We start from the raw sequence: 12,927 nt of genomic DNA on the forward strand, positions 1-12,927 counted from the left end.
CCTCCATCTTTGCTCTTTTTGATATACATTTAATAGGCAGCTACGGTAGCATTGGTATTATTGTTATTGCTGTTGTTTGGACCATTATTGTTGTTGACAACGGTTGTTGCTGCGTTGGGTAGCAACGTGGTTGTCATGGAGGTGGTGGTAGCAAGGTCGTGTGGTGAAACGGGGACCAAGGATATATTGTGCAAAGTCAATTCGCGCCTAAACGCTGACACGTTTCGGGAAAACCGTTCACGATCCTTGTTGGACAAGTCCCATCCGATGGCTTCCGTCAAATCGCCCAAAGCCTAAATAATGTTTATATTCCAAAATAGGTTAGATGAAAAAGGAACAAAGGGAATCAAGCAGAAAAAAGAACATGGTTACACAACATGTCATGCTCCACTGCCCGTCCACATACACCCCCAAACCTCTTTTTTTGTACCACCATCCACCAACCCACAGACCTTGGACACAAACGATTGTCGTTCAGGCAACTGTTGTTGGATCACCCGATTTGTGTATTCCATAGCATACTACAATCATATAAAAGATCAGCTTTCAACAACAACATCATGGGATGTGTGTATAGTATAGTATACTTACATTCCTTTGGAGTAGCATCAACACGTACAATGGTCTTGATAACGCCCACTGATCACTGTTGTCGTCAAATAGTACGAGGTTGAATACGGTGACAAGCAATGATGGAAGTACGGTAGGGAATTGACCAAAGTAGCTCACAAGCCAATGGGTCGCTGGTGCTTGATGTTGGTGTCGTTGTCGATGTTGATGATGTTGATGATGATCACTCTCATGGGCAACAAATGTGCAGATATGGTCGATAGCTGAACATGCATGTGATCTGACATAATGCTCATTCGATTCAATGCCTTGTTCACATGCCCTTATGATGTAAAGGAACGTATTGGGCTCCAGGGTCGGCAAAGTAGTGAGTTGTTCCTTGCTAAAATCATCCAACAGGGCTGCAAATGCCGATGCCAACTTTGGGAATCCCTAAATCGAATCATAGTGTCGATCAGTTGTCCTTGGTTCTTAATCCAACCATCCTTGTTCTCGATTATACAACCACCAACGTACCATGAGATCATGATGCGGAATGCTCAACATCAGCTGAAACATCATGTGAAATGCCTCGTCGATCGCCTTATCCTGATACAGCCAAAACACACCAAAATTGATATACCGCCCACTTAGACATCGCGACAGCATCTTGAAGCAAATGGAAATGCCCTTGTACCTATCCATGATAAGTACAGCGATCATCCATTGGGGGGGGGGTTAGGTGGGTAGGACAAGAACTTACTTGCAAGCATACTTTTCATTTACCTCGGCAATGTCGAGTGCATGCCGACCATAGATTGAAATAAGACGGCTCGTATCACGGAAAAGCAATAAGCTGTTGGGGGAGGATACATCAAAGTTGAGTCTCTGGCTCTTGTTGTGGACCAACTCGGCAAAAAACTTTAGCAAAACATTCGCCACGGATGGATCCGGCGCCCACACTTCCAAGGCACGTAACAAGATCGGCATGTATTCGGGATAAAACCAATTGAAGAATAACGTATAGTCGCGTCGGTTTTGGATGGGTTGGATAAAGCCTCTTAGATCTCGAAAGATATCTTGCAGCATAAGCTAAATCGTTTACCACGTTTGTGTTAACCCAAGTGTATGTATGTACATGTGAGTAGGAGGTGCATCCATCAACAACAATAGGATGATCCACTTACCCGAACTGCAGGTTGGCGAAATGCATCCACTGAATCCAATGTTTCCAACGGTTCTAGACGTTCTTCAAAAGGTCGCATGAATGCGTAGAAATCGGATTCACAATGGTCGTCCGCAAATAACACCTTGCATAACACTTGATAATACAACATCCGATTCTGCTGATGATGCTCGTTTTCAAAGAACGCAAATTCACTCGACATGTGGTTTTGTAACATGATCCGCATTGCTTCGGTCTTGCGTAAATTTCTCACTGCACTGAATCTAGAAGAAGAATATCAAGGTTAATTTAGACCAGAGTATCTTGCGCTAGATGTTGTATCACTCACCCGCTAGCAAGCTCATTAAAAAGTTGCAACGTCTTCCGGATCACATGCTCATTGTGTCGCCATACTTGCAGATTCTTGATTCTAAGAACATTATGATCAGCAACCCATTTACAATAAACATTACACACACGCACACTTACATCTTGGTCATCATTACGTTCAATATCATCTTTGGATCCGTAATACCAAAGGCTTCTGCTAAATCAGGATATAGCTATATCATGATTACTACATTAGAGCATTGTGGCATATACCTCGACTTCTTGATTAACTTACCACGTTGGTCTCACTGATATACGACTTCCGGAATTGCATCAAGAAGAAAATGATCGCCATTTCAAGCTTTTGATTCAAGGATGCCTCGCCAAGATGACTTTGTAATGCTTGGTTGACCTCCATCAGCTGCAACACCTTGGCTATGAGCCTCCCATCAATAACATCGGTTTCAATCCTGCTCATGTAAGACTACATAGAATATGTAATCAAGTAAGTATTGCTTGCCACCCTCCATCATCCTATACATGTGCGCTACTCACTGGTCGACTTCCAATGAAGGCCCCCAAGATGTATGCCAACCATGCAATCTTGAGTTGAACCACTTCCATTGTATCCCGAAGGGCGTCTGGATTAGCTACACCTGCTGTAATTTGCGTAACCAACTCCTAATAAAAGTATCAATCATGGATCACTTTTTCTCCTCCTCCTTGAGATCACTTTACCTGATACTGTATAGCAATTGGATCAAACACAGCAATCAAGACATCGGTAGATCCCTCGTACTTGCACCGTGCAATTTGACCAAGCATCACCAGGTTTTCTACAAGGTCTTCTTCGCTCTCTAATGGATCTGCAATAATATTATAGTCAACTTATTTTGCCTGTTGAATGATACAAAAGTTTCAAGTACATACCATCCAGCATTTCTTCTATTCTTGCAGCAACCGATTCAACGTTTGTGGTGGCGTAGATGCGTGTGAGCTGTAAAAAGGAATTGCATCCAATGATGAGTATCCTTGTTGTCACGAGCTTTTCCTTGCTATTCACCTCAACACTAATGTTTCCCAGCTTTTCAGCAGTGATTTCGCCCAACTTTTGATAATAGGTCATGCTTTGTATAGTACGAGACCAAAATCCCAATAGGTAAGCAGCTGTGTTGGGAGCCCACTATGACCAAGGGGGGATGAGATCAGCTCCTCTGTACTTTTGATCCAATCACATGATCCATACCTTCCAAGATTGCACGGCCTTCAATGTGAAATCCGCGATTAATTCGATCCACTCCCCATAGTCAGGTTTCTCCGCCATCTCGTTCAGTGGTGCTGACGATCGGAATCGGAAAAGAAGCCGACAAAATTCATTGTAATTGTCCACATTGTTCATGCCTTGAGATGTAAGAATGACCTCTCTGATCCCTTTCATAAGGCTGACCACAAATTTGGATCGCTGATTGTCGGTCTCAAATAGCCCCTTTCGAACGGATGCTACCAGTACAAGGCATTCCATAACCTAAAACCAATTGTTGTCAATCTTTGTTAACCTCCCCAATGATCCCAACCACGTTTACTTGCCTTTGCTGATAACGGAGGTGGAAATGCTTGATAAGCTCCAAATAATGTTGGGATGAAATTATCATCTTCAAAGACGTATCGCCAAGAAGAAGGGATCTACCATGATCATTTAATACCACATCATCTCAATGTCTTATGGGAAGTTTACCTGTACAGTGCCAATGTCTTCCCCAGCTTCATCCAAACTTGTGCCTGCGAAATCGTATGATAGGCATTTAAGAAGGACATTGATGGTGACATGCCGTAGCCTGTCTTCTTGTCCAGCTGTATATATGGCATGTTAGTAGTATGCATGGAAATGGTCGAATGAAATGGATCGCTTACGTTTATCAAAGGGGATGGTATGTCGCAGCAGATTGTCTAATGTCTTGAACGTGGTTTCAAAGATTGCATAAAGCTGGGTATCTCGGAATGAAGCAGCTATAAAAACCACACTTTAGGCTTCCTTTGCTTTTCATGCCGCTGACCACATCCCTCTCTTACCTGCTTTTCTAAACTTTGCAGTGTTGCATGGTGCACTTGGGGAATCATGGATGTCTTGTATTAAAACAGCAAGGATATGCATACCAACGATACGATGATCCACCGATGCCTACATCGTATGTCCCTGAAATCAGCTCCTTGTACCACACATATTATGATCCGACATGCATATGCTGTTTGCCCGAGAAGGTATATCTTACACACTTGCCTGAAGAAACTGATGGATGTCCTTTTGTACGTTTCGATATTCTTCCACATCAAGCCATCCCAATCTTGTCAACAATGCCAAGACGCCTGCTAGCTGAGTGATCACAAAGGGTTCAAGATCCGTATGCATAAAGCAGTATTCCAACAAAAAAGATCCTAGGTTTTCATGATAAGCCTTTTGGATCTTCCACCATGGATGCGATTGTAACTTACGTAGTTGCACTTTGGTTTCATCTGAAAAGAGAGTAAACTGCGCCTGAATAAGCTGCTTAAAGCGGGACAAGCAAAACGTCTGAACATAAGGACTGGGAGAGTTTTCCAAGAGCACTCGCAAAGCAGAAGCAGTGTCCGTTGGAGTGACAATGGCGAACGTTGGGCTGTTGTCCATGCCAGGAGGTTGTTGTTGTTGCGGTACCATGCCACCCGTGCCTGCAAATGTGGGGAAGCTGTACTCGAGCATCTTTTGCACTTGGTCTCGTTCAGCCGATGACTTTGGGTTGTACAATTGTTCGCATAATGTTGAATAGTACGCAATGCGCTCGTCGTGTTGTGCCATTAGGACTGTAGTAGTAATAGGTGTAGTAATAAAGCTGTATAAAAGAAAAAAAAGAAAGAGGGATATGAAAAATGGAGAGTGTGAGGGGAGGAAGAGAGAGAGAAAGGGTACAAAAAAAAAACTATGCTTATCGCACGCACGCAGGAAATATATCATCACCATTTTTATTCCCTTGTCACCTGGTTTCCATGGGTGGTGTATGTGTGTGCGTAACATACTTGTTTGCTTTGGTCAGGGAACGGGCAGTGAACATGGTCGTCCTTTGTAAAAGATACGACATGGCAACGACGACAGCGACGACGACCATGGTTCCCAGGCAAAAGTTTAACAAGTTCCCACCCAACTCCCCCTTCCCCTTTTGCATCGAGTAGCATTCCTTTTTCACGACTCCTTAGATACCCATCATCATGTGCTGTTGTCGAAAGTCATGCCATGATCGATCATAGGTGATAGCTACTACTCTATTTCTCCTCCTCGTCTCATCCTGCAGAGCATAATGCACGTGCATCATCACCGGCATTACACAGCGGACTCATCTGCTCCGATGTTTCAAATATGCTGTCCTCACCAACAAGCTATTGGATCACAGCCTATTTCCTCCATGTCCATAGTCTTACTCACTCAAGCTATAATTTACAAAAAGGTAGATGATAGGGATTGGAAAAAAAGGTGCTTTGAGTACGTAGTAGCACATGTCAACATTACAGCAATTGAGTGCAGCTATGTTTGTTTTGGTCGACTGACACACTCTATCAAAGGCCATCCATCACCTGAATCATCGTAAGCTCATCATCATGTATATAAGAGTAGTTATTGGATGGTGGTAATGAAGATGATGAATGAAGATAAACTTGATATTGCATGAAATTTAGCTGCGGGGATACATACAACTATTTGTTTATTCTAATACTGGTTGAAAGATAATACAAGGATTTCAAACAAGTGGTATTGACTAGAAGAAGGATCGACAAGGCATAGCAAACGAAACCCACTTTCAGGATATGACAGTGGTGGTTGTGGTTGTGGTGATAGGCTGGTGACACTGAAAGGATAATCACGCCACACTTATTTAGCTGGGCCTCCTCATTATTTTGACAAGCTCAGATACACAATCGCTCTCTTTCTTTCTTTCCTTCTTTCCTTTTTCTACCAGCAGCAACATGCTCCATCGACTTGGCCACCCTTTGTTCTTGGTAGCACGCAATGTATCTCGTACGTCAACACCTCGTCTAGTCGCCAAGAGAGTCCTTCCAGGGGTGGCGGTATCAACATGTCGTCCTGTCGTTGGTCCTGCACTCTCGATCCTCATTGGCCGATCCCACATTGCCACTGCCACAATGACAAAGACGACGACGGCCACTGCTACAGCAACGGCAACTTGTGAGGAGACAGCAACAACACCCATGCCATTGCAGTACCGTACCTTGGCTTTTTACAAGTTTCATGACTTGTCCCAGGTGGATCTAGCTCATTTCCGACAACAGCTTTTGGACGATCTCGGTCGATTGGACATTGTAGGGCGTGTCTACATTGCTCATGAAGGTATCAATGCACAGCTCTCTTGCCCCGAATGGCGTATCCAAGAATTGAGGACCTATTGCAACCACATCCTTAAGCCAAAGCTCGGTGGTCAATTGATGGATTTGAATTTCGGTACCGAGGATTCGGCAGGGCCAGCTGCATTCCGTGCTCTCCACGTTCGCATTCGTAAACAGGTAAAGATCATGACTCAATGGTATTGGATGGGGTGATTAACACATGCACATCAGTTGGTAGCCGATGGTTTGGATCCCAAGAGTTATGATTTGACCAATCAGCCATCCCACTTGTCTCCTGCTGCATGGCATGAAAAGCTCTCAAAGTACAAGGAAACGCATGGCAAGGATCCCATTTTGATTGATATGAGAAACCATTATGAAAGGCAAGTAAAAAATGGGACATGTGGAGTAATCACATGAGATTAACGAGGGGGGGGGCGCTTTTTTTAGTGAGATTGGCTACTTTGAAGGTGCCATTCGACCCAATGTGGATTCATTCCGTGGTAGCGTCAAGTCGATGAATGAGATTTGCAAGGATGTTCCTCGAGATCAAGAAGTTTTCATGTACTGCACAGGTAAAAAAGATGATATGCATTGTCATAAAAAGGATCTCTTATTAATCGTTTTCCAATGTTAGGTGGTATTCGATGCAGCAAGGCGGGTGCCATTCTTCAATCAGCTTCTGGTTTCAAACAAGTACATCTTGTGGAAGGTGGAATTACAGCGTATGGTCGATGGATCAAGGAGCAACAGGATAAGCGCACATCACTCTTCAAGGGCCGCAATTTCACCTTTGACAAGCGTATGGGTGAGCCTATCACCGATCAAGTCCTTGGCAAATGCCATATTTGTGGCGAACCATGCAACCGATATCAAAACTGTTCCCATGCATCATGCAATTTGCTCATGCTGTGCTGCTCAAAATGCGCCTCCCAATTCCTCAACACATGTGGCCGCTTGCAATGCTACGATGTCGTCCATGATTTCAAGACGCAAACCTCGCATTATTTCAATCCTGAAGGTCCCGTTATCATTGATGGTGTACGTGCGTTTATCAAAAAGGGTGAATCTCCTGAGCAGGATCGTATTGTCATTGGCAAGAGTGGTGTCAAGTGCGAGCATGATTATCATAAACGTGTACGGGCTAGCGATGTCCTCGGTGAACCTGGGGATGTGCTCAAACAATGGAAGGCTGCTGGTCGAGAATTACCACCTTTGTCAACAGAAGAATCAGCATAACTTTTACATTATCGCATACTCATCATCCATTGTACATAACCTTAGAAGTTTAGACTTAGACATCATACCATTTCATAAAGTACCTTACATATTCAGTGTCACTGACAACATGCATGGCCTCTTTAAATTGTGATCACGTGTATTGTGGATCAATGTCTTTCAACCCCATTATCGCCTTTACAATCCCTCTTTGTAACTAACCATGAATGTATGATTTGAAGCATGTCATGTTTAATGAATGAAGAAATGGTATACATATACAATTATCTATTGACAGCGTGATAGGGGAGGAGCTTCACTAGTAGATGACCAGAGACTCACGGTGATAAAAGTGGTGTATGCCATACACACAAGACCAAATGTAATGATGGTGATATCGATTGCTTTTTGACGGAAGGTTTGAGCAATGGCTTTGAGATGGAAAAGTGGTGGGAAAAGGAAGCACAAAGGAACACAGCATACAGATCCAACGAGCGAAACAAACTTGTCAAGATCAGCAGAACCAGCAATAGCAACACCAGCGCATACGAGCACCGTGACAAAGCGGAAAGCATTCTTTTGCCACTTGACCACAGGATTATGTTTTCCGGAGCGAGTAAAAAGACCGGTTTCCATGATACGGATGGCAGGGAACAATTGCAATGGAATGGATAAACAAATGGCCAATGCATATAAACCTTGGATGCTATCAACAAGGCCACCAGGTGGGAGATTGAGCAAGATAACGGTTTGCACCTCTTTACCAAATGCCATGTACGAGATGAAGCCCACCGACAAAAAGAGCAAAGTGATGAACACCATGGTACCTGATAAGACGGCAGGGAATTTCTTGGGATCCTTCATGGATTCGGTGATAGGAATAACCAAACCCACACCTTCATAGGTGAATACAGCTGTGCCAATGAACATTGGGAACGACGAGGGATTGATTGACCAAATGACACCTTCTCCTACACCACGCGTAGCCAACATCAAAAAGTCATAGTAGTATAAATACACGAGACCAATCAGGATAAAAAGATCTGCAATCAAGGCAAAGGCTGACAACTTTTGGATCTTGCGGATCATGGCGAGTGGCACAAACACCAAAACTTGACCGAGAATCAGGAATGCAAGCGGGATGTTGACCTTGCACTGGAACACCGATTCCACCAAAGCCTGCAAGTTTTGGGCGACGAACACCATGTAGGCACACACAAAACCAACCTGAAACATACAAGGGTTAGCCCCCACTAATCAATCCACTACTACCAAAATAACTCCTTTTACCTGTGACACAGTGATTGCAACCAATACAGCCATCCGCATCTTGGCTCCAAAGAGGACACCACCAATATCACCAAAAGACATAGGGACCTTGTTACGTGTTTCAACCAATAACAAGAAACAATATAACGAGATGATGGAAATAACGGTCAACAGAGTTGTGGAAAAGATCAGACCACCATTGGCAAATCTGCATAAATCAATGTCAGTCATTTTGGATGTTTTCTCTCGATGCCAAGTGTAACCACTTACGCTTTTGGCAAAAACATCACACCTACAAGAAGATAGTGTACCTTTTAGCCATCCTATCCTTTTTTCATATGGTCACCCATCCTTCCTTTTTACTTACCAGTGCCAATGAATGATTTGAGTAATAAAAACACGGCTTTGGTTGGCGTTGCTGTTCCTTGGGGAGCTTGTGCTTCACGTGGCAACAAGGGAGATTCTTCATCACCGCCTTCTTGTTCTTCCTCTTCATCCTCATCCTCCTCTCCTTCATCATCACTCAAATCCTCACCACCAAAGTGGCCATAAAGAGCAAGGAATTCCACAAAGGACCGAGTTATCCAAGGAGAGGGTGTTTTTCCTTTTTTGGCTGCACGCTGGGCGACAAAGTGGCGACGGAAACCACCGGGTGCCCGTAAATGGGCCAGACTAGGATCCTCATGTTCAGCCGATGGGACCATCATGGATCGTGTACGTTTACGTTGCAATTGATTATTCTCGACGTCTTCAGCCCATTTGTAAATGCCATGTGTAATAGATCCACCAGGGAGTTGATGTACGCTTGTTACTGCATCTGCATCATCATCGGTATCATAATCACCCACACTGCCTGGACTATCATAGTGATGAATGGATCCTGCTGGCGAAGAAGTAGCCGTATCCACAAGATGTCGTTTCACAGCCTTGGCAACTTGTGTCTCGGGTAACTCGCCATTATTGCTACTGCTGCCTCCACCAATACTACTTGCTGCTGTACTTGCTACACGCTCCAAAGCATTGTTGTGTGGTATTCCCGTACTTCCATAGATCGATCCTGATGTACTGCGTGTGGGTGAAGAGCTGTAGACATGTGGAGGAATAGGCGAAGAACTTAAACGAGCCGTGGAAGAAGCTCGGTCAAATGACGAAGATAGGTAATTGGCGTTGTTGTTCTCATCGTCAAGGCCGCTGCCACCATTCCGATCAGAGAGACCTTTGGCATTGACAGGCAAAGGTGATGACATGATGTAAGAAAAGTGGGGAAAGAAAGAGTAAAGGTTTCGGGTGAAAGAATGTCTTGGGTCGTTGTTGTCGTTGTTCAAAGGGATACACACACTGTGTGTGATGCGTGCTTCTTTATATAACCCGTTCTCCGAACACCGGATCATCGCCCTGTCAACGCGGCTCTCGACCTTGTACAATGTCCTCTCTCTCTCTCTCTCCTTGATTGTTTTTTCCACGCCCAACAATATGAGCTAATTGTCCACTGCTCTCCCCCAACCAACCAACCAACCCATTGACAATAACATCAAGTCAATAACATGTCGTCGGGAAATTTGTCTTTTTGAAACACACACGCACACACACACACTTCTTGACATGGCCAAGTCATTGTCATGTGAATAAATTCCACTCGTCATTACTCGGTAAATAAGGGGTAAGGTTACATGCTCATTATCACTGTCTAAAGTACTCATGTGACCTATCACCCCCCGTACACAGTGATGCACCTATCAAAACGTGTTCATCATGCTTATGAGATCATTGTCAGCCTCCCTTTGTGCAACATAGGTCGGATCGATTACCCCGATCGGTGCATGATGCATGCATTAGGAGGAGAGTAGTAGTAACCCCCCTTGATGCATATTCATTGTATTTGCAAGCCATTCATTGTTATAATATCAATGCTAATACCAATAGAATATTCCTCGAGTACCATCATCATAAAAAGCATCTTGATTATATCATCAAGTGAGGACCACATAATACGACATCGACAAGTCAACTGGCTATCATCATCCATATCATCAAATAGGAACGTGTGTTGGCTTTATTGACAAGATCTAATCACAAAGAAAGGAGAAGAGAGCTATAGTATCGAATACAGGCTTTGTTCTTCAGGACACAATGACTCAATCAGACCTTTTCTTCGCTTCCTCCCTTTTCCTTTATCCCGCCATCCACAAGTAGATACCTCTACCATCCTGCATTTGCCATATCATGTATCCTTCTTCACGCGCCAACACATGATGAGGTGTAACTGAGGAAGCTTTTATCCTTTGGCGTGTATCGTGAAAAGGTGAATGGATAGACGCAAGGTGATCCGTGATGCGTGTTGCCAAATCATATGGATGGCGTGTCGAAATTGGATGATGATGGTTGACAGATTGCACAAAAAATAATGACAGTGGTTGCCATGGAATAGCGTGTATTTACCAATTGCCCAGGATGATAGCAACATGCATAATGTTCAAGTTAACAGCAATCGATGCATAAGAACAAAGATGCGTTTTCCACGCCTTGTATATATCCAGATCCTTCCATCCCATGCACCAATCCATATCCATAAAAATTCGTATGTATTGTAGCAAGTTGCTATATGTAAATAATGCTGCTATTATACAAGGGCTATCTGCTGCTCATGTAAAAATAGCTGTATGGCAAGCTGCCGCAAGTAAAGAACGCTGTTTGAGACAATGGAGTAAAGGCTTTGCTAATAGCGACTGCTGCAATGAATGCTGTTACGATTGGTCGTGGTAGAGGAGTGTGCAAGAGAAGGTGAAGTGTCATGAAACGCGGGTGTTGCAGATGAGGCGCACATGCCATGGATTGCCATTCAGTCAAAGGCAATCGGATCAAGGCAGTTGTGGGATTGACATGATGGGTTGAAGTAGGGCAATCGTTCGCAAGGTTGTAGTTGTACGTGAATGCACCAACTGTTGAGAATTGGAGGAAGAAGAGTCAATGAGCTGGGAGTGGAAGACCTGGACATTAAATAGATCTTTCTCATGTTGGATGGTATGTACTTTTTTTTGTTTTAGCGTTGTTCAATCAAAGCCTCTCGAATCAAGAAAGTTGAAGGATGGAGATGATGGGCTGGAGCAGGACAATCGTCCATATGCATTGGATTGGACAACAAAGGTGAATGGAAGGAATGGGCTATCGAGTGGCAGTTTACAAATAACTTACCAATTTGATTCTTCTGATATTGGATGATACTTCTGTGTTTGAGCGTTTTTCAGTCAAATCCTCTCGGATCAAGAAAGTTGAATGATGGACATGCTGGGCTAAGAGCAAGACAATCGTTCGTATGCATTGGATTGGGCCACAAAGGTGAATGGGAGGAATGGATTATTAGCTGGCATTTTGAACTATTCCTAAATAGTGTACAAGAATCATGCATCGCCTGTGCTGAATGACTCAAGTTACACAAACACGCCCTCTGCATCTTTTGCTCTATTATTTATAGTCATACTACTTTACATTAAACAAAGACCACTTCTCATATAGCATCACCCTTACAGCATATGTAAAACATAAAGGTGCCTGTATCTCCAAACTTTACAATCAAACGTGGGCTCTTTAATAGATCAACGTGCTCGTCGGGGTCAAAGGAATCTTGTGTCAAAGTATGAAGTTCATCGTGGGCGATCCCAGATTTCGCAATGTCGCTACCAGCCAAACTGGATCTGGGGGTCGACCTCTTCGACGACGACGACCAAAAAATATTTTTTGGGCTGTTTGCGACATTGATCGCGAAACTTTCACACAAGGTGCTGTTGGCCAAGCCGAGCCCATTGCTCTAATAAAAACACCACGTTTCATTGTAAAGTTTGGAGATACAGGCACCTTTATGTTTGTAAGCGTGATGTTATATGAAGAGTGGTCTTTGTTCATTGTCAAGTAGGTGGACCCTGGCAGAGCAAAAGATGCAGAGGGTCGTGTTGTGTAACACAGCTACGTTTGCATGAATGAAAGGGTCAATGTATAATTACTTTATGGATCATCTAGGAACAGGCATG

The 12,927-nt window shown here is 43.7% G+C and overlaps 3 protein-coding genes across 3 annotated transcripts; 1 reads left to right on the plus strand and 2 right to left on the minus strand.

Moving 5' to 3' along the window:
* Nucleotides 1–29: 29 nt before the first annotated feature.
* O0I10_000473 (uncharacterized protein) lies at nucleotides 30–4,877 on the minus strand (the record flags this gene model as incomplete). Its single annotated transcript, XM_058480583.1, has 20 exons — nucleotides 30–293; nucleotides 453–521; nucleotides 592–1,002; nucleotides 1,087–1,246; nucleotides 1,313–1,641; nucleotides 1,737–1,998; nucleotides 2,064–2,144; nucleotides 2,204–2,277; nucleotides 2,340–2,528; nucleotides 2,600–2,725; nucleotides 2,783–2,910; nucleotides 2,975–3,041; nucleotides 3,108–3,227; nucleotides 3,291–3,569; nucleotides 3,632–3,727; nucleotides 3,780–3,895; nucleotides 3,956–4,051; nucleotides 4,115–4,223; nucleotides 4,323–4,477; nucleotides 4,535–4,877. The coding sequence occupies 20 exons, from the start codon at nucleotides 4,875–4,877 to the stop codon at nucleotides 30–32; spliced, it is 3,474 nt and encodes a 1,157-aa protein (XP_058349106.1).
* Nucleotides 4,878–6,037: 1,160 nt separating this feature from the next.
* O0I10_000474 (uncharacterized protein) lies at nucleotides 6,038–7,654 on the plus strand (the record flags this gene model as incomplete). Its single annotated transcript, XM_058480584.1, has 4 exons — nucleotides 6,038–6,592; nucleotides 6,647–6,798; nucleotides 6,866–6,990; nucleotides 7,053–7,654. The coding sequence occupies 4 exons, from the start codon at nucleotides 6,038–6,040 to the stop codon at nucleotides 7,652–7,654; spliced, it is 1,434 nt and encodes a 477-aa protein (XP_058349107.1).
* A 267-nt stretch (nucleotides 7,655–7,921) lies between these two features.
* O0I10_000475 (uncharacterized protein) lies at nucleotides 7,922–10,149 on the minus strand (the record flags this gene model as incomplete). The annotated part of the gene is made up of 4 exons (XM_058480585.1): nucleotides 7,922–8,860; nucleotides 8,924–9,110; nucleotides 9,173–9,194; nucleotides 9,270–10,149. 4 exons carry the CDS (start codon nucleotides 10,147–10,149, stop codon nucleotides 7,922–7,924), a joined length of 2,028 nt encoding a protein of 675 aa, XP_058349108.1.
* Between the last annotated feature and the right edge of the window lie 2,778 nt (nucleotides 10,150–12,927).

The sequence above is a fragment of the Lichtheimia ornata genome (genome assembly GCF_029851405.1).
Source record: "Lichtheimia ornata isolate CBS 291.66 chromosome Unknown scaffold00001, whole genome shotgun sequence".
Taxonomy (NCBI): Eukaryota; Fungi; Mucoromycota; class Mucoromycetes; order Mucorales; family Lichtheimiaceae; genus Lichtheimia; species Lichtheimia ornata.